Source organism: Salmo trutta, unplaced genomic scaffold, assembly GCF_901001165.1.
Source record: "Salmo trutta unplaced genomic scaffold, fSalTru1.1, whole genome shotgun sequence".
NCBI lineage: Eukaryota > Metazoa > Chordata > Actinopteri > Salmoniformes > Salmonidae > Salmo > Salmo trutta.
Window position 1 is genome coordinate 33,984 of NW_021822840.1, and position 22,580 is coordinate 56,563.

At 44.8% G+C, this 22,580-nt stretch overlaps 1 protein-coding gene and 1 long non-coding RNA gene across 2 annotated transcripts; both read right to left on the reverse strand.

Annotated features, from left to right (window-relative positions):
- On the reverse strand, positions 1 to 19,170 carry rfc1 (replication factor C (activator 1) 1; the record flags this gene model as incomplete). The annotated part of the gene is given in 9 exon segments (XM_029745730.1): positions 1 to 94; positions 3,976 to 4,083; positions 4,727 to 5,116; positions 5,256 to 5,399; positions 7,380 to 7,678; positions 10,618 to 10,728; positions 13,709 to 13,784; positions 16,513 to 16,656; positions 19,035 to 19,170. Coding segments are annotated over 9 exon segments (1,369 nt in total), but the record flags the coding sequence as incomplete, so codon positions are not given.
- A 2,305-nt stretch (positions 19,171 to 21,475) lies between these two features.
- LOC115185218 (uncharacterized) lies at positions 21,476 to 22,117 on the reverse strand. Its single transcript, XR_003874918.1, has 4 exons — positions 22,090 to 22,117; positions 21,919 to 22,037; positions 21,750 to 21,868; positions 21,476 to 21,630 (listed from the first exon to the last, which is right to left on the reverse strand). It is a non-coding gene; the product is annotated as an uncharacterized LOC115185218 (long non-coding RNA).
- Between the last annotated feature and the right edge of the window lie 463 nt (positions 22,118 to 22,580).

The following is a 22,580-nucleotide window of genomic DNA, read 5'->3' on the forward strand; positions in this document are numbered from 1 at the left end:
AACGCTCGATCAGGGACCTGGCATCCTCACGTTCCATACTCTCCAACACACCAGATATCACAAACACACACCCCTCCAGGCAGTTCTCTGCTCCCTGCTCACACACACACACACACACACACAGGTTACACACACACACACACAGGTTACACACACACGTTATACACACACACAGGTTATACACACACACACAGGTTACACACACACACACACAGGTTACACACACACACACACACACCCACGTTATACACACACACAGGTTATACACACACACACAGGTTATACACACACACACACACAGGTTACACACACACACACACACACACACACACACACACACAGGTTATACACACACACACAGGTTATACACACACACACACACACACAGGTTATACACACACACACACGCACACACAGGCTATACACACACACACACGTTATACACACACACACACAGGTTACACACACACACACACGTTATACACACACAGGTTATACACACACAGGTTATACACACACACACACAGGTTATACACACACACACAGGTTATACACACACACACACACACACACACAGGTTATTTATACACACACACACACACAGGTTATACACACACACACACACACACACAGGTTATACACACACACACAGGTTACACACACACACGTTATACACACACACACACAGGTTATACACACACACAAGTTATACACACACACACACACAAGTTATACACACACATTGTGTCATTTTATTGCTTCAGCGATCTGTTTGATATTGTGTGTTTGTCTTACAGTGGGTATGGGTTTAGATCCCAGGGCTCTGTGTTTATCTTACAGTGGGTATGGGTTTAGATCCCAGGGCTGTGGGTTTAGACCCCAGGGCTCTGGGTTTAGACCCCAGGGCTCTGGGTTTAGACCCCAGGGCTGTGGGTTTAGATCCCAGGGCTGTGTGTTTGTCTTACAGTGGGTATGTGTTTAGATCCCAGGGCTGTGGGTTTAGACCCCAGGGCTCTGGGTTTAGATCCCAGGGCTGTGTGTTTGTCTTACAGTGGGTATGGGTTTAGATCCCAGGGCTGTGGGTTTAGATCCCAGGGCTGTGGGTTTGTCTTACAGTGGGTATGTGTTTAGACCCCAGGGCTCTGAGTTTGTCTTACAGTGGGTATGGGTTTAGATCCCAGTGCTGTGTGTTTGTCTTACAGTGGGTATGTGTTTAGACCCCAGGGCTCTGTGTTTATCTTACAGTGGGTATGGGTTTAGATCCCAGGGCTCTGTGTTTATCTTACAGTGGGTATGGGTTTAGATCCCAGGGCTGTGGGTTTGTCTTACAGTGGGTATGGGTTTAGATCCCAGGGCTGTGTGTTTAGATCCCAGGGCTCTGGGTTTATCTTACAGTGGGTATGGGTTTAGATCCCAGGGTTTGTCTTACAGTGGGTATGGGTTTAGATCCCAGGGCTGTGGGTTTGTCTTACAGTGGGTATGGGTTTAGATCCCAGGGCTCTGTGTTTAGATCCCAGGGCTCTGTGTTTGTCTTACAGTGGGTATGGGTTTAGATCCCAGGGCTGTGTGTTTGTCTTACAGTGGGTATGGGTTTAGATCCCAGGGCTGTGTGTTTGTCTTACAGTGGGTATGGGTTTAGATCCCAGGGCTGTGTGTTTGTCTTACAGTGGGTATGGGTTTAGATCCCAGGGCTCTGTGTTTGTCTTACAGTGGGTATGGGTTTAGATCCCAGGGCTGTGGGTTTAGACCCCAGGGCTCTGGGTTTATCTTACAGTGGGTATGGGTTTAGATCCCAGGGTTTGTCTTACAGTGGGTATGGGTTTAGATCCCAGGGCTCTGTGTTTAGATCCCAGGGCTCTGTGTTTGTCTTACAGTGGGTATGGGTTTAGATCCCAGGGCTGTGTGTTTGTCTTACAGTGGGTATGGGTTTAGATCCCAGGGCTCTGTGTTTGTCTTACAGTGGGTATGGGTTTAGATCCCAGGGCTGTGGGTTTAGACCCCAGGGCTCTGGGTTTATCTTACAGTGGATATGGGTTTAGATCCCAGGGCTCTGGGTTTAGACCCCAGGGCTGTGGGTTTAGATCCCAGGGCTCTGGGTTTATCTTACAGTGGGTATGGGTTTAGATCCCAGGGCTGTGTGTTTGTCTTACAGTGGGTATGGGTTTAGATCCCAGGGCTCTGAGTTTAGATCCCAGGGCTGTGTGTTTGTCTTACAGTGGGTATGGGTTTAGATCCCAGGGCTCTGAGTTTGTCTTACAGTGGGTATGGGTTTAGATCCCAGGGCTCTGAGTTTAGATCCCAGGGCTGTGTGTTTGTCTTACAGTGGGTATGGGTTTAGACCCCAGGGCTGTGTGTTTGTCTTACAGTGGGTATGGGTTTAGATCCCAGGGCTGTGTGTTTATCTTACAGTGGGTATGGGTTTAGATCCCAGGGCTGTGTGTTTGTCTTACAGTGGGTATGGGTTTAGATCCCAGGGCTGTGTGTTTGTCTTACAGTGGGTATGGGTTTAGATCCCAGGGCTGTGTGTTTGTCTTACAGTGGGTATGGGTTTAGATCCCAGGGCTGTGTGTTTGTCTTACAGTGGGTATGGGTTTAGATCCCAGGGCTGTGTGTTTATCTTACAGTGGGTATGGGTTTAGATCCCAGGGCTGTGTGTTTATCTTACAGTGGGTATGGGTTTAGATCCCAGGGCTGTGTGTTTATCTTACAGTGGGTATGGGTTTAGATCCCAGGGCTGTGTGTTTGTCTTACAGTGGGTATGGGTTTAGATCCCAGGGCTCTGTGTTTATCTTACAGTGGGTATGGGTTTAGATCCCAGGGCTGTGTGTTTGTCTTACAGTGGGTATGGGTTTAGATCCCAGGGCTGTGTGTTTGTCTTACAGTGGGTATGGGTTTAGATCCCAGGGCTGTGTGTTTATCTTACAGTGGGTATGGGTTTAGATCCCAGGGCTGTGTGTTTGTCTTACAGTGGGTATGGGTTTAGATCCCAGGGCTCTGTGTTTATCTTACAGTGGGTATGGGTTTAGATCCCAGGGCTGTGTGTTTATCTTACAGTGGGTATGGGTTTAGATCCCAGGGCTGTGTGTTTGTCTTACAGTGGGTATGGGTTTAGATCCCAGGGCTGTGTGTTTATCTTACAGTGGGTATGGGTTTAGATCCCAGGGCTCTGGGTTTAGATCCCAGGGCTGTGTGTTTATCTTACAGTGGGTATGGGTTTAGATCCCAGGGCTGTGTGTTTATCTTACAGTGGGTATGGGTTTAGATCCCAGGGCTGTGTGTTTATCTTACAGTGGGTATGGGTTTAGATCCCAGGGCTCTGGGTTTAGACCCCAGGGCTGTGGGTTTAGATCCCAGGGCTCTGGGTTTATCTTACAGTGGGTATGGGTTTAGATCCCAGGGCTCTGGGTTTGTCTTACAGTGGGTATGGGTTTAGATCCCAGGGCTGTGGGTTTATCTTACAGTGGGTATGGGTTTAGATCCCAGGGCTGTGTGTTTATCTTACAGTGGGTATGGGTTTAGATCCCAGGGCTGTGTGTTTGTCTTACAGTGGGTATGGGTTTAGATCCCAGGGCTGTGTGTTTGTCTTACAGTGGGTATGGGTTTAGATCCCAGGGCTCTGGGTTTGTCTTACAGTGGGTATGGGTTTAGATCCCAGGGCTGTGTGTTTATCTTACAGTGGGTATGGGTTTAGATCCCAGGGCTGTGTGTTTGTCTTACAGTGGGTATGGGTTTAGATCCCAGGGCTCTGGGTTTATCTTACAGTGGGTATGGGTTTAGATCCCAGGGCTCTGGGTTTATCTTACAGTGGGTATGGGTTTAGATCCCAGGGCTGTGTGTTTGTCTTACAGTGGGTATGGGTTTAGATCCCAGGGCTCTGGGTTTATCTTACAGTGGGTATGGGTTTAGATCCCAGGGCTCTGGGTTTATCTTACAGTGGGTATGGGTTTAGATCCCAGGGCTCTGGGTTTATCTTACAGTGGGTATGGGTTTAGATCCCAGGGCTCTGGGTCCGTCTCTGTTCAGGAAACTACGGAAGGCTGAGGAGTTCCCTCGCTTCTTCTCTGAATCCTCTGGACTGGAGCTCTGGACACAAACACAGTTACGGTTACACAGTCACTCACAGTCACAGTCACTCTCAGTCACTCACAGTCACTCACAGTCACTCACAGTCACTCACAGTCACTCTCAGTCACTCACAGTCACTCACAGTCACTCACAGTCACTCACAGTCACTCACAGTCACTCACAGTCACTCACAGTCCCACAGTCACACACAGTCACACACAGTCACAGTCACTCTGTCACTCACAGTCACAGTCAGTCCCACAGTCACAGTCAGTCCCACAGTCACACACAGTCACACACAGTCACAGTCACTCACAGTCACTCACAGTCACTCACAGTCACAGTCAGTCCCACAGTCACTCACAGTCACTCACAGTCACTCACAGTCCCACAGTCACACACAGTCACACACAGTCACAGTCACTCACAGTCACTCACAGTCACAGTCAGTCCCACAGTCCCACACAGTCACTCACAGTCACTCACAGTCACTCACAGTCACTCTCACAGTCACTCTCACAGTCACTCACACAGTCACTCACAGTCACTCACAGTCACTCACAGTCACTCACAGTCACTCACAGTCACTCACAGTCACTCATAGTCACACAGCTTTGGGTTATTTATATTAACTATAACTGTTGATTTAAAAAAGTTTCACCTCTTTCTTGGGGGAGGTTTTAAGAGTCGTGCGTGTGGTCACCATGGTTACACTTCCTGTTTTGGGCTTGGACTTCCTGTCTGTGCTTGAAGGGGTTAGGAACTCCTTTTTGGGGGAGACGCGCTCCTTTTTGGGGGAGAGGGGTGTTGTGATAGTCAGATTTGTCTTCCCTCCTCCTTCCTCTTCCACCTCCCTTCTCTTCATCAAGGCCAGTTTGGAACTGGTTTTAACAAGAGGGGGGACCTTTTTAGGGGACGGACCGATCACGTCCTGGTTGTGGTCCCGCCCATTGGACTGTGATTGGCTGGTAGTGCTACTGTGGGAGGAGTTAGCGATGCTTTTGTTGGCTGACGTCTCAGACCCCAGATCCACACCAGAGTCCTTACGAGCCTGGACACACACACACACACACACACACACACACACACACACACACACAGAGAGATGGAACCACACATATATATATATACACACACGTTGAATCTTTCAGCGAGAGAAAGAGAGAGTTTGTAGTGTGTTTATCCTTCACCTTTTTGGCGTGTGGTTCTTGGTCCAACATGGCCAGCGTCCTGGCAAACTCCTCGTCCTCGTGGACCAGCCTCTCCAACTCCATGTCCTCGTCCATCTGCAGCTGCTGGGCGATGACCTCATCAGTCAGCGACTCATCATGGTCCTGAGAGGCCCGGAGGGACAACACACAGCCGTCAACAACTAGTCAACTAGTTAACTAGTCAGACTAGACCTGGGTCTCATCAACAACAACTAGTCAACTAGTCAGACTAGACACTAGACCTGGGTCTCATCAACAACAACTAGTTAACTAGTCAGACTAGACACTAGACCTGGGTCTCATTAACTAGTCAACTAGTCAGACTAGACACTAGACCTGGGTCTCATCAACTAGTCAACTAGTCAGACTAGACACTAGACCTGGTCTCATCAACAACTAGTTAACTAGTCAGACTAGACCTGGGTCTCATCAACAACAACTAGTTAACTAGTCAGACTAGACACTAGACCTGGGTCTCATCAACAACAACTAGTTAACTAGTCAGACTAGACACTAGACCTGGGTCTCATTAACTAGTCAACTAGTCAGACTAGACACTAGACCTGGGTCTCATCAACTAGTTAACTAGTCAGACTAGACACTAGACCTGGGTCTCATCAACTAGTTAACTAGTCAGACTAGACACTAGACCTGGGTCTCATCAACAACAACTAGTTAACTAGTCAGACTAGACACTAGACCTGGGTCTCATTAACTAGTCAACTAGTCAGACTAGACACTAGACCTGGGTCTCATCAACTAGTCAACTAGTCAGACTAGACACTAGACCTGGGTCTCATCAACTAGTCAACTAGTCAGACTAGACACTAGACCTGGTCTCATCAACAACTAGTTAACTAGTCAGACTAGACCTGGGTCTCATCAACAACAACTAGTTAACTAGTCAGACTAGACACTAGACCTGGGTCTCATCAACAACAACTAGTTAACTAGTCAGACTAGACACTAGACCTGGGTCTCATCAACTAGTTAACTAGTCAGACTAGACACTAGACCTGGGTCTCATCAACAACAACTAGTTAACTAGTAGTCAGACTAGACACTAGACCTGGGTCTCATCAACTAGTTAACTAGTCAGACTAGACACTAGACCTGGGTCTCATCAACTAGTTAACTAGTCAGACTAGACACTAGACCTGGGTCTCATCAACAACAACTAGTTAACTAGTAGTCAGACTAGACACTACACCTGGGTCTCATTAACTAGTCAACTAGTCAGACTAGACACTAGACCTGGGTCTCATCAACAACAACTAGTCAGACTAGACACTAGACCTGGGTCTCATCAACTAGTCAACTAGTCAGACTAGACACTAGACCTGGGTCTCATCAACAACAACTAGTTAACTAGTCAGACTAGACACTAGACCTGGGTCTCATCAACAACAACTAGTTAACTAGTCAGACTAGACACTAGACCTGGGTCTCATTAACTAGTCAACTAGTTAACTAGACACTAGACCTGGGTCTCATCAACAACAACTAGTTAACTAGTCAGACTAGACACTAGACCTGGGTCTCATCAACAACAACTAGTCAGACTAGACACTAGACCTGGGTCTCATCAACAACAACTAGTCAACTAGTTAACTAGACACTAGACCTGGGTCTCATCAACTAGTCAACTAGTTAACTAGACACTAGACCTGGGTCTCATCAACTAGTCAACTAGTCAGACTAGACACTAGACCTGGGTCTCATCAACTAGTCAACTAGACACTAGACCTGGGTCTCATCAACTAGTCAACTAGTTAACTAGACACTAGACCTGGGTCTCATCAACTAGTTAACTAGTCAGACTAGACACTAGACCTGGGTCTCATCAACTAGTTAACTAGACACTAGACCTGGGTCTCATCAACTAGTCAACTAGTTAACTAGACACTAGACCTGGGTCTCATCAACTAGTTAACTAGTCAGACTAGACACTAGACCTGGGTCTCATCAACTAGTTAACTAGACACTAGACCTGGGTCTCATCAACTAGTTAACTAGTTAACTAGACACTAGACCTGGGTCCTGAGACGGCTGGAGGGAGAGTAGAGAGATAATGAAGGGGAATAATCAGGGCGTTTTACTCACAGCTTTCCTCTTGGTACTTGCTACCAGTTTCTTGTCGGAGCGCTGGACACTCCCACCGCCAAAGTAGTCCAGGACAGAGGTGGGGGTGCGTTTGGTCTGCTGGGGCGCTGATTTAGGGGTGACGGGGGCTGAAGGAGACTTCTTTATCCCTCCTTTCCCCTTGGCGGGCGCAGGGGTGGGTTTCGAGGGGGACCTGTGGCTCTCTTTGGTCCCGGTGCGGGCCTTCTTTGGTTTGGTCACTCCATTACCCTGGGGCTTTGCAGACTTCTTCAGAGACAGGAAGTTATCACTGTCTGAATCTAAAGAGAGGGGAGAGGGGGGATGAAGGTAAGGAGGGGGGAGGGAGAGAGGGGGGAGAGGGGTAAGGCGGAGGGAGAGAGGGAGGTCAGGAGGGGGGAGAGAGAGCGGAAGGTCAGGAGGGGGGAGAGAGAGCGAGAGGGAGGGAGGTAAGGAGGAGGGAGAGAGAGCGGGAGGTCAGGAGGGGGAGAGAGAGAGGAAGGTCAGGAGGGGGAGAGAGAGCGAGAGGGAGGTAAGGAGGAGGGAGAGAGAGCGGGAGGTCAGGAGGGGGGAGAGAGGGAGGTAAGGGGGAGGGAGAGCGAGGTAAGGGGGAGAGAGAGAGGGAAGTCAGGAGGGGGGAGAGAGAGCGAGAGGGAGGTAAGGAGGGAGAGAGGGAGGTCAGGAGGGGGGAGAGAGAGCGAGAGGGAGGTAAGGAGGGAGAGAGAGAGGGAGGTAAGGGGAGGGAGAGAGAGGGAGGTAAGGGGGAGGGAGAGAGGGAAGTCAGGAGGGGGGAGAGAGAGCGAGAGGGAGGTAAGGAGGGAGAGAGGGAAGTCAGGAGGGGGGAGAGAGAGGGAGATAAGGAAGGAGAGAGAGAGGGAGGTAAGGGGGAGGGAGAGAGAGAGGGAGGTAAGGGGGAGGGGGAAAGAGAGAGAGGGAAACAGAAGGGAAAAGAAATGGAGAGGTCGATACATGTTACTAGAGTCTGTCAGGATGATTCATATTCTGATACATGTTACTAGAGTCTGTCAGGATGATTCATATTCTGATACATGTTACTAGAGTCTGTCAGGATGATTCATATTCTGATACATGTTACTAGAGTCTGTCAGGATGATTCATATTCCGATACATGTTACTAGAGTCTGTCAGGATGATTCATATTCCGATACATGTTACTAGAGTCTGTCAGGATGATTCATATTCCGATACATGTTACTAGAGTCTGTCAGGATGATTCATATTCTGATACATGTTACTAGAGTCTGTCAGGATGATTCATATTCTGATACATGTTACTAGAGTCTGTCAGGATGATTCATATTCTGATACATGTTACTAGAGTCTGTCAGGATGATTCATATTCCGATACATGTTACTAGAGTCTGTCAGGATGATTCATATTCCGATACATGTTACTAGAGTCTGTCAGGATGATTCATATTCTGATTCATGTTACTAGAGTCTGTCAGGATGATTCATATTCTGATACATGTTACTAGAGTCTGTCAGGATGATTCATATTCCGATACATGTTACTAGAGTCTGTCAGGATGATTCATATTCTGATACATGTTACTAGAGTCTGTCAGGATGATTCATATTCTGATACATGTTACTAGAGTCTGTCAGGATGATTCATATTCCGATACATGTTACTAGAGTCTGTCAGGATGATTCATATTCTGATACATGTTACTAGAGTCTGTCAGGATGATTCATATTCTGATACATGTTACTAGAGTCTGTCAGGATGATTCATATTCCGATACATGTTACTAGAGTCTGTCAGGATGATTCTATTCCGATACATGTTACTAGAGTCTGTCAGCATGATTCATATTCTGATACATGTTACTAGAGTCTGTCAGGATGATTCATATTCTGATACATGTTACTAGAGTCTGTCAGGATGATTCATATTCCGATACATGTTACTAGAGTCTGTCAGGATGATTCATATTCCGATACATGTTACTAGAGTCTGTCAGGATGATTCATATTCCGATACATGTTACTAGAGTCTGTCAGGATGATTCATATTCTGATACATGTTACTAGAGTCTGTCAGGATGATTCATATTCTGATACATGTTACTAGAGTCTGTCAGGATGATTCATATTCCGATACATGTTACTAGAGTCTGTCAGGATGATTCATATTCTGATTCATGTTACTAGAGTCTGTCAGGATGATTCATATTCCGATACATGTTACTAGAGTCTGTCAGGATGATTCATATTCCGATACATGTTACTAGAGTCTGTCAGGATGATTCATATTCTGATACATGTTACTAGAGTCTCTCAGGATGATTCATATTCTGATACATGTTACTAGAGTCTGTCAGGATGATTCATATTCCGATACATGTTACTAGAGTCTGTCAGGATGATTCATATTCCGATACATGTTACTAGAGTCTGTCAGGATGATTCATATTCCGATACATGTTACTAGAGTCTGTCAGGATGATTCATATTCCGATACATGTTACTAGAGTCTGTCAGGATGATTCATATTCCGATACATGTTACTAGAGTCTGTCAGGATGATTCATATTCCGATACATGTTACTAGAGTCTGTCAGGATGATTCATATTCCGATACATGTTACTAGAGTCTGTCAGGATGATTCATATTCCGATACATGTTACTAGAGTCTGTCAGGATGATTCATATTCCGATACATGTTACTAGAGTCTGTCAGTATGATTCATATTCTGATACATGTTACTAGAGTCTGTCAGGATGATTCATATTCTGATACATGTTACTAGAGTCTGTCAGGATGATTCATATTCTGATACATGTTACTAGAGTCTGTCAGGATGATTCATATTCCGATACATGTTACTAGAGTCTGTCAGTATGATTCATATTCTGATACATGTTACTAGAGTCTGTCAGGATGATTCATATTCCGATACATGTTACTAGAGTCTGTCAGGATGATTCATATTCTGATACATGTTACTAGAGTCTGTCAGGATGATTCATATTCTGATACATGTTACTAGAGTCTGTCAGGATGATTCATATTCTGATACATGTTACTAGAGTCTGTCAGGATGATTCATATTCTGATACATGTTACTAGAGTCTGTCAGGATGATTCATATTCTGATACATGTTACTAGAGTCTGTCAGGACGATTCATATTCTCCCGTTTAGTCCTGGTATTCTGCCGTTATTTCTGGTACGTCCTGGTATTCTGCCGTTATGGAGTCTAGTCTGTCTTACCTGTCTCAGAGACGTACTGCACCGGGTCTTTCTTGGCAGGAGGAAGAGGAGCTGGAGGAAGAGGAGGGTCCTGTTTCTGGGCCTTCTGCTTCACTACCTCCTCCTCAGAGTCTACAAGAGGGAGGGAGGGAGGGAGGGAGGGAGGGAGGGAGGGAGGGAGGGATGTTTGGTGATGACAACAACAAAAATAGCCAGGTGACTAACTTAACCATTACATCAGTGTTGTAGACATGAGACCACAGACACAAACAGCTGGTTAATGGCTGGAATGTACAGCAGGTCCTTCTCTCTCCACCTTGGGAGGAAACCCTCCTTCACCTTGGGAGGAAACCCTCCTTAACCTTTGGAGGAAACCCTCCTTAACCTTTGGAGGAAACCCTCCTTAACCTTTGGAGGAAACCCTCCTTAACTTTAACCTTGGGAGGAAGCCCTCCTTAACTTTAGACTTGGGAGGAAACCCTCCTTCACCTTGGGAGGAAACCCTCCTTAACTTTAGACTTGGGAGGAAACCCTCAACTTTAGGACTTGGGAGGAAACCCTCCTTAACTTTAGACTTGGGAGGAAACCCTCCTTCACCTTGGGAGGAAACCCTCCTTAACTTTAGACTTGGGAGGAAACCCTCCTTAACTTTAGGACTTGGGAGGAAACCCTCCTTAACTTTAGACTTGGGAGGAAACCCTCCTTAACTTTAGGACTTGGGAGGAAACCCTCCTTAACTTTAGACTTGGGAGGAAACCCTCCTTAACTTTAGACTTGGGAGGAAAACCCTCCTTAACTTTAACTTTGGGAGGAAACCCTCCTTAACTTTAACCTTGGGAGGAAACCCTCCTTAACTTTAGACTTGGGAGGAAACCCTCCTTAACTGTAGGACTTGGGAGGAAACCCTCCTTAACTTTAGGACTTGGGAGGAAACCCTCCTTAACTTTAGGACTTGGGAGGAAACCCTCCTTAACTTTAGACTTGGGAGGAAACCCTCCTTAACTTTAACCTTGGGAGGAAACCCTCCTTAACCTTAGACTTGGGAGGAAACCCTCCTTAACTTTAGACTTGGGTCGAAAACCCTCCTTAACTTTAACCTTGGGAGGAAACCCTCCTTAACTTTAACCTTGGGAGGAAACCCTCCTTAACTTTAACCTTGGGAGGAAACCCTCCTTAACTTTAACCTTGGGAGGAAACCCTCCTTAACTTTAACCTTGGGAGGAAACCCTCCTTAACTTTAACCTTGGGAGGAAACCCTCCTTAACTTTAGACTTGGGAGGAAACCCTCCTTCACCTTGGGAGGAAACCCTCCTTAACTTTAGACTTGGGAGGAAACCCTCCTTAACTTTAACCTTGGGAGGAAACCCTCCTTAACTTTAACTTTGGGAGGAAACCCTCCTTAACTTTAACCTTGGGAGGAAACCCTCCTTAACTTTAGACTTGGGAGGAAAACCCTCCTTAACTTTAGACTTGGGAGGAAAACCCTCCTTAACTTTAACCTTGGGAGGAAACCCTCCTTAACTTTAACCTTGGGAGGAAACCCTCCTTAACTTTAACCTTGGGAGGAAACCCTCCTTAACTTTAACCTTGGGAGGAAACCCTCCTTAACTTTAACCTTGGGAGGAAACCCTCCTTAACTTTAACCTTGGGAGGAAACCCTCCTTAACTTTAGACTTGGGAGGAAAACCCTCCTTAACTTTAGACTTGGGAGGAAAACCCTCCTTAACTTTAACCTTGGGAGGAAACCCTCCTTAACTTTAACCTTGGGAGGAAACCCTCCTTAACTTTAGACTTGGGAGGAAACCCTCCTTCACCTTGGGAGGAAACCCTCCTTCACCTTGGGAGGAAACCCTCCTTAACTTTAGACTCGACAGACTCTTAAAGAAGTAATTCGTTTCAGAAACCACCTGCAGGACGACCTCCGTATTCTCTGATAAAACACTTTCTCTGGCTGTTGTTTCTTGGAAGGCCCATTGGACATCACCGCTCTCTGTCCGTTTGAGTTTACAACTAAAACAGGTTCAATGAATACGGAAGAGTAGAGTTTACAACTACAATGACCATTAAATGGCCTACAGAGGGGCAGTCATCACTATTACCTGATTCAATGACCATTAAATGGACTACAGAGGGGCAGTCATCACTATTACCTGATTCAATGACCATTAAATGGACTACAGAGGGGCAGCCAGAGGGGCAGTCAGAGGGGCAGCCAGAGGGGCAGGGGCAGCCAGAGGGGCAGCCAGAGGAGGGGCAGCCAGAGGAGGGGCAGCCAGAGGAGGGGCAGTCAGAGGAGGGGCAGCCAGAGGGGCAGTCAGAGGAGGGGCAGCCAGAGGGGCAGCCAGAGGGGCAGCCAGAGGAGGGGCAGTCAGAGGAGGGGCAGTCAGAGGAGGGGCAGTCAGAGGAGGGGCAGTCAGAGGGGCAGGGGCAGTCAGAGGGGCAGGGGCAGTCAGAGGGGCAGGGGCAGTCAGAGGGGCAAGGGCACTCAGAGGGGCAAGGGCAGCCAGAGGGGCAGCCAGAGGGGCAGGGGCAGCCAGAGGGGCAGCCAGGGGGGCAGCCAGAGGAGGGGCAGCCAGAGGGGCAGCCAGAGGAGGGGCAGCCAGGGGGGCAGCCAGGGGGGCAGCCAGGGGGGCAGCCAGGGGGGCAGGGGCAGCCAGAGGGGCAGCCAGAGGGGCAGCCAGAGGAGGGGCAGCCAGAGGAGGGGCAGCCAGAGGGGCAGCCAGAGGAGGGGCAGCCAGAGGGGCAGCCAGAGGGGCAGCCAGAGGGGCAGCCAGGGGGGCAGCCAGGGGGGCAGCCAGGGGGGCAGTCATCATTATTACCTGACTCAATGACAGCAGCCAGGGGGGCAGCCAGGGGGGCAGCCAGGGGGGCAGTCATCATTATTACCTGACTCAATGACAGCAGCCAGAGGGGCAGCCAGAGGGGCAGCCAGAGGGGCAGCCAGGGGGGCAGCCAGGGGGGCAGCCAGGGGGGCAGCCAGGGGGGCAGCCAGGGGGGCAGCCAGGGGGGCAGTCAGAGGGGCAGCCAGGGGGGCAGTCAGGGGGGCAGCCAGAGGGGCAGCCAGGGGGGCAGCCAGGGGGGCAGCCAGGGGAGGTGCAGTCATCATTATTACCTGACTCAATGACAGCACGCTTCTTTCTCTTTTTATCACTGTCCTTCTTCTTCTTCTCCACCTTGGGGCTGGTGATCTGGAACACATCATCATCATCACCATCCTCATCATCACCACCATCCTCATCATCACCACCATCCTCATCATCACCACCATCCTCATCATCACCACCATCCTCATCATCACCACCATCCTCATCATCACCACCACCACCATCATCACCACCATCGTCATCACAACCATCATCACCATCCTCACAACCATCATCATCATCACCATCGTCATCATCACCATCCTCACAACCATCATCACCACCATCATCACCATCATCATCACCACCAACAGTTCACTGACTAGAGACTCTGGTTATATAATAATATATACCTTGGTGATCGACCAGTTCACTGACTAGAGAGACTCTGGTTTATAATAATATATACCTTGGTGATCGACCAGTTCACTGACTAGAGAGACTCTGGTTTATAATAATATATACCTTGGTGATCGACCAGTTCACTGACTAGAGAGACTCTGGTTATATAATAATATATACCTTGGTGATCGACCAGTTCACTGACTAGAGAGACTCTGGTTATATAATAATATATACCTTGGTGATCGACCAGTTCACTGACTAGAGACTCTGGTTTATAATAATATATACCTTGGTGATCGACCAGTTCACTGACTAGAGAGACTCTGGTTTATAATAATATATACCTTGGTGATCGACCAGTTCACTGACTAGAGAGACTCTGGTTATATAATAATATATACCTTGGTGATCGACCAGTTCACTGACTAGAGAGACTCTGGTTATATAATAATATATACCTTGGTGATCGACGAGTTCACTGACTAGAGAGACTCTGGTTATATAATAATATATACCTTGGTGATCGACCAGTTCACTGACTAGAGAGACTCTGGTTATATAATAATATATACCTTGGTGATCGACCAGTCCACTGACTAGAGACTCTGGTTATATAATAATATATACCTTGGTGATCGACCAGTTCACTGACTAGAGACTCTGGTTATATAATAATATATACCTTGGTGATCGACCAGTTCACTGACTAGAGAGACTCTGGTTTATAATAATATATACCTTGGTGATCGACCAGTTCACTGACTAGAGAGACTCTGGTTATATAATAATATATACCTTGGTGATCGACCAGTTCACTGACTAGAGAGACTCTGGTTATATAATAATATATACCTTGGTGATCGACCAGTTCACTGACTAGAGAGACTCTGGTTATATAATAATATATACCTTGGTGATCGACCAGTTCACTGACTAGAGACTCTGGTTATAATAATATATACCTTGGTGATCGACCAGTCCACTGACTAGAGAGACTCTGGTTTATAATAATATATACCTTGGTGATCGACCAGTTCACTGACTAGAGACTCTGGTTATATAATAATATATACCTTGGTGATCGACCAGTTCACTGACTAGAGAGACTCTGGTTTATAATAATATATACCTTGGTGATCGACCAGTTCACTGACTAGAGAGACTCTGGTTTATAATAATATATACCTTGGTGATCGACCAGTTCACTGACTAGAGAGACTCTGGTTTATAATAATATATACCTTGGTGATCGACCAGTTCACTGACTAGAGAGACTCTGGTTATATAATAATATATACCTTGGTGATCGACCAGTTCACTGACTAGAGAGACTCTGGTTATATAATAATATATACCTTGGTGATCGACCAGTTCACTGACTAGAGACTCTGGTTATAATAATATATACCTTGGTGATCGACCAGTCCACTGACTAGAGAGACTCTGGTTTATAATAATATATACCTTGGTGATCGACCAGTTCACTGACTAGAGACTCTGGTTATATAATAATATATACCTTGGTGATCGACCAGTTCACTGACTAGAGACTCTGGTTATATAATAATATATACCTTGGTGATCGACCAGTTCACTGACTAGAGAGACTCTGGTTTATAATAATATATACCTTGGTGATCGACCAGTTCACTGACTAGAGACTCTGGTTATATAATAATATATACCTTGGTGATCGACCAGTTCACTGACTAGAGAGACTCTGGTTATATAATAATATATACCTTGGTGATCAACCAGTTCACTGACTAGAGACTCTGGTTATATAATAATATATACCTTGGTGATCGACCAGTTCACTGACTAGAGACTCTGGTTATATAATAATATATACCTTGGTGATCGACCAGTTCACTGACTAGAGACTCTGGTTTATAATAATATATACCTTGGTGATCGACCAGTTCACTGACTAGAGACTCTGGTTATATAATAATATATACCTTGGTGATCGACCAGTTCACTGACTAGAGACTCTGGTTTATAATAATATATACCTTGGTGATGGACCAGTTCACTGACTAGAGAGACTCTGGTTATATAATAATATATACCTTGGTGATCGACCAGTTCACTGACTAGAGAGACTCTGGTTATATAATAATATATACCTTGGTGATCGACCAGTTCACTGACTAGAGAGACTCTGGTTATATAATAATATATACCTTGGTGATCGACCAGTTCACTGACTAGAGAGACTCTGGTTATATAATAATATATACCTTGGTGATCGACCAAGTTCACTGACTAAGTTCACTGACTGGTCGATCACCAAGGTATATATTATTATATAACCAGAGTCTCTCTAGTCAGTGAGACTAGAGAGACTCTGGTTATATAATAATATATACCTTGGTGATCGACCAGTTCACTGACTAGAGAGACTCTGGTTTATAATAATATATACCTTAGCGACAGTTCTCTTTTTCTTCACTTCTTCGTCTGTTGAGACGGATTTCTTCTTCGTGGACTCCTTCTCTGTGTTGAGGGTTCCATCCTGAGACGGTTTCTGCGCTGCGGGTTTGCTTGATACAAAGAACCGTCTGATGTCCTTAAAGGGAAGGGAGTAAATTAGTCCACTGTAGCTAATTGGCACCCTATTCCCTATATAAATGTACTATAGGGCTCTGGTTACAAACTAAGTCGTGCACTATATAGGAATACAGTGTAGTTTGGGATCTATCCTAGTCGTTAAATTACATTTGAAGACATTTATTGAAAAGTTACACATGAGCGATATTTTATTTATTTATTTCACCTTTATTTAACCAGGTAGGCTAGTTGAGAACAAGTCCTTTATTTAACCAGGTAGGTTAGTTGAGAACAAGTCCTTTATTTAACCAGGTAGGCTAGTTGAGAACAAGTCCTTTATTTAACCAGGTAGGCTAGTTGAGAACAAGTCCTTTATTTAACCAGGTAGGCAAGTTGAGAACAAGTCCTTTATTTAACCAGGTAGGCTAGTTGAGAACAAGTTCTCATTTACAATTGCGACCTGGCCAAGATAAAGCAAAGCAGTTCGACACATACAACAACACAGAGTTACACATGGAGTAAAACAAACATACAGTCAATACTACAGTAGAAAAATAAGTCTATATACAATGTGAGCAAATGAGGTGAGATAAGGGAGGTAAAGGCAATAAAAAGGCCATGGTGGCAAAGTAAATATAATATAGCAAGTAAAACACTGGAATGGTAGATTTGTAGTAGAAGAAAGTGCAAAGTATAAATAAATAATGGGGTGCAAATATGTGATATGTGGCGTGGCCAGATACAGTATCTAGTTCTGGTACCAAATCAAATCAAATTTATTTATATAGCCCTTCGTACATCAGCTGATATCTCAAAGTGCTGTACAGAAACCCAGCCTAAAACCCCAAACAGCAAGCAATGCATGTGAAAGAAGCATGGTGGCTAGGAAAAACTCCCTAGGAAAAACTCCCTAGAAAGGCCAAAAACCTAGGAAGAAACCTAGAGAGGAACCAGGCTATGAGGGGTGGCCAGTCCTCTTCTGGCTGTGCCGGGTGGATATTATAACAGAACATGGTCATAATAATAATCATAGTAGTTGTCAAGGGTGCAACAAGCACGTCCGGTGAACAGGTCAGGGTTCCGTAGCCGCAGGCAGAACAGTTGAAACTGGAGCAGCAGCATGGCCAGGTGGACCGTCATGTACCATCATGTACTTTATATTTACACTTTATTTAACTTCGGCAAGTCAGTTAAGAACAAATTATTATTATTTATTTTTTTACAATGACGGCCTACCCCGGACGACGGTGGGCAAAAAGTGCGCCACCTTATGGGACTCCCAATCACGGCCGGATGTGATGCAGCCTGGATTCAAACCAGGGACTGCAGTGCCTCAAACCGCTACGCCACTCGGGAGCCCAACTTTAGCATTATCAGTTGCTGATTCTATTTCTAGTACCGTCGCATATTTATCTTTATGATCTGCCCGTGTAAAATGCCACTCGATGCCATAATTTGTAGTCAGTGTTGACAAACCCACTGTCCCTTTCATGTTTGCCATGTAAACAACTGACTTGCAGAGACAGTCAGCTACATGCATTGTTTTTCATTAGCATGATAGACAGTTAGCTACATGCATTGGTTTTCATTAGCATGATAGCTAGTTAGCTACATGCATTGTTTTTCATTAGCATGATAAACAGTTAGCTACATGCATTGTTTTTCATTAGCATGATAAACAGTTAGCTACATGCATTGTTTTTCATTAGCATGATAAACAGTTAGCTACATGCATTGTTTTTCATTAGCATGATAAACAGTTAGCTACATGCATTGTTTTTCATTAGCATGATAGACAGTTAGTTACATGCATTGTTTTCATTAGCATCATAGACAGTTAGCTACATGTATTGTTTTTCATTAGCATGATAAACAGTTAGCTACATGCATTGTTTTTCATTAGCATGATAAACAGTTAGCTACATGCATTGCTTTTCATTAGCATGATAGACAGTTAGCTACATGCATTGGTTTTCATTAGCATGACAGCTAGTTAGCTACATGCATTGGTTTTCATTAGCATGAAAGCTAGTTAGCTACATGCATTGGTTTTCATTAGCATGATAGCTAGTTAGCTACATGCATTGGTTTTCATTAGCATGATAGCTAGTTAGCTACATGCATCGGTTTTCATTAGCATGATAGCTAGTTAGCTAGCTAGAAATCCTACTAAAAAGAACCAAAACAGGGCAACTACAGCTGGTTACTAGCTTATTCCCACTGCTAAGCTAATGGCTACTCTAAAACACTAACATGGGGGGCTAACGTTAGCTGACAAATCTGCAACAACATCACATTTCTACACAAATACGAATGAACTATTTGTTTGTTGGTTGTTGTTGGTCAGGGAATGAGTTGTTGATTTGGACAATCGATGCAATAGACGCCGTGACTTACCATAATCAACTCAATGAAATGACTTTTCTGATTGATTGTGATGATACAAGTTGACAGCGCAGCTCCTTAAAAATCCTCAGTGGCGCGAAGTGTGATCAGAGACAGGAAGAGGAAGAGACAGGAAAAGGAAGAGAGAGGAACAGGAAGAGACGAACAGGAAGAGGAAGGTCCATCTCGGAGGAAAACGTGTCTCCTTCCAGCAGGTGGCGTTTTTGTCGTTGTTTCACCCATCAAGCAAGTCGTTTTGTTTAGTTATGGAGGTCAATAAGAGTCCGATTTGGTCAAGAACAACAACAAATTAATGGTTTATTTACTACGTGAGGTTTATTTTATATAATGTAAGTTTCGTAATTGTTTATTTTTTATTTTTTTTCACCTTTATTTAACCAGGTAGGCAAGTTGAGAACAAGTTCTCATTTACAACTGCGACCTGGCCAAGATAAAGCAAAGCAGTTCGACACAAACAACACAGAGTTACACATGGAGTAAAACAAACATACAGTCAATAATACAGTAGAATTAAAAAAAAAAAAAATAAGACTATATACAATGTGAGCAAATGATGTGAGATAAGGGAGGTAAAGGTAAAAAATGCCATGGTGGCAAAGTAAATAAAGTATAGCAAGAAAAACACTGGAATGGTAGATTTGTAGTTTGAAGAAAGTTCAAAGTTAAAATATAAATAATATGGTGCAAAGGAGCAAAATAAATAAAATAAATAAATAAATACAGTAGAGGTAATAGTTTGGGCTAAATTATAGATGGGCTATGTACAGGTGCAGTGATCTGTGAGCTGCTCTGACAGCTGGTGCTTAAAGCTAGTGAGGGAGATAAGTGTTTCCAGTTTTAGAGATTTTTGTAGTTCGTTCCAGTCATTGGCAGCAGAGAACTGGAAGGAGAGACGACCAAAGGAGGAGTTGGCTTTAGGGCTGACCAGAGAGATATACCTGCTGGAGCGCGTGCTACAGGTGGGTGCTGCTATGGTGACCAGTGAGCAGAGATAAGGGGGGACTTTACCTAGCAGGGTCTTGTAGATGACCTGGAGCCTGTGTTTGGCGACGAGTATGAAGCGAGGGCCAGCCAACGAGAGCGTACAGGTCGCAGTGGTGGGTTGTATATGGGGCTTTGGTGACAAAACGGATGGCACTGTGATAGACTGCATCCAGCTTGTTGAGTAGGGTGTTGGAGGCTATTTTGTAAATGACATCGCCGAAGTCGAGGATTGGTAGGATGGTCAGTTTTACGAGGGTATGTTTGGCAGCATGAGTGAAGGATGCTTTGCTGCGAAATAGGAAGCCAATTCTAGATTTCACTTTGGATTGGAGATGATTGATGTGAGTCTGGAAGGAGAGTTTACAGTCTAACCAGACACCTAGGTATTTGTAGATGTCCACAAATTCTAAGTTAGAACCGTCCAGAGAAGTTATGCTGGATGGGCGGGCAGGTGCAGGCAGCGATTGGTTGAAGAGCATGCATTAATGCTTTAAGTTGTTAGGAATGTACCGGTTAGGAATAAACACTTTATATCGGAGATGTCTAGAGACGGTACAGTATATTCATGGTATGAGTCTAACAGTAACATAGCATCTCTCCACATGTTATTAACCTGAGACACTCTGGTATTATGTTTTATATCAATCCAAATCATATGGACCCTGATTTTAACTTTCATTTTGTATCATTTATTTATCTTTCATGGAAGATTCTTTATCCGTAAAATGAAGTGGGCAGAGAAAAAAAAAAAACTCTTTTCACATTATTTAAGAGAGAATTTAAATATTATTTAGAAATTATTAGTAAATGTAAAAAAACAAAAAGCAATACGCACCGTAAAAGTATTTAACAAATTGAAAATGATTATAGAAATAGGTTTATTAGATTAGGTTTATATACTCTTGTTTTTATATTTGTTTTTTTGTATTTGTTGTGTTCATAATAATAAATATATATATTATTTTTTTTATCGTATTTCTCCACATTGAAAACAGGCGGTTAAAAAAAGTTTATTAAACGGAAGCAAATAGAACGGAAACGGGGAGGAACCTCCCTGAATTTGTCCAATAGAAACTCTCGTTCTGCTCCGTTTGCTTCTTAAAAAGGAAAAACGGTGCAAATCAAATTAAAATGTAATTGGTCACATAAACATATTAATCAGATGTTATTGCGGGTGTAGTGAACTGCTTGGTTCTTAAAACAGTTTTCCGTAATGAATAGGACCATAAAGATACGCGCCTTGCCTCAACGTGTTTCATACATGAACTCACAGCCAGCACAGGTTATAAAGACCAGAATACTTATTCTAGTTAAGATAAACGGCTCCAAAACGTTGTTTAATTCATTCATATGGCCTTTTACAACGTTTACACGCGTGCCTCCAGATCCGTATTAACGCAGGTACAAAGCTGTGTGTTCTTAAGAGATTTTTTTCTTCTAAATATTTCTCTGTTTTATTTAACTAGGCAAGTCTATGTTAGCTGTGTCAATGTTGTGTGTTGAATGAATTTCACACATGTTGTAGGTGCGAATGTGAACGGTCCCAACGACACCAGGCAAGCCACGTCCACTACTGATTACATCACAGGAACTGTAGACAGACCTGCCAACACCTCTCTCAGCAGCTCTCTCTACCCAGGGAACTGCAGACAGACGTCCAGTTTATAGACCTGCCACCACCTCTCTCAGCAGCTCTCTCTACCCAGGGAACTGTAGACAGACCTCAGGTTTATAGACCTGCCACCACCTCTCTCAGCAGCTCTCTCTACCCAGGGAACTGCAGACAGACCTGCCACCACCTCTCTCAGCAGCTCTCTCTACCCAGGGAACTGCAGACAGACCTGCCACCACCTCTCAGCAGCTCTCTCTACCCAGGGAACTGTAGACAGACCTCAGGTTTATAGACCTGCCACCACCTCTCTCAGCAGCTCTCTCTACCCAGGGAACTGCAGACAGACCTGCCACCACCTCTCTCAGCAGCTCTCTCTACCCAGGGAACTGCAGACAGACCTGCCACCACCTCTCTCAGCAGCTCTCTCTACCCAGGGAACTGCAGACAGACCTCAGGTTTATAGACCTGCCACCTCCTCTCTCACGTCTCTTTCCCACAACCAGGGAAGGAGCGTGACCATGAAGACCAGCGATATCCTATTACCCAGAAACACACACACACACACACACATACCACCTACCAGCCCATGTTGTAAGGTCACACTGAGATATGAACACTGATGGGATCCTAGATGATGTACATTGTCAGTAATATACCTTTTTTTGTTGTTGTATTGTTTTCATTTGATTGCTTGTTACTTTTTCTGTTTTAAAACACTTTGCAATTCTTCCTGACAGACACACAGTTTAATATCAAAACACTCTGTAACATTGCAGACCTTTGAACAGACCTGTTTTACAGCTTCAGACTTACAGTCCCTGTATATCCTGAGCTTTCTCCTAGATAGAGGGCAGACAACCTTAGTAATAAATACATACATTTCTGTTGTGTTATTCAAGGTATTTCTATAGTAAGTAGTAAAGGCCAAATTCAATGGGTCA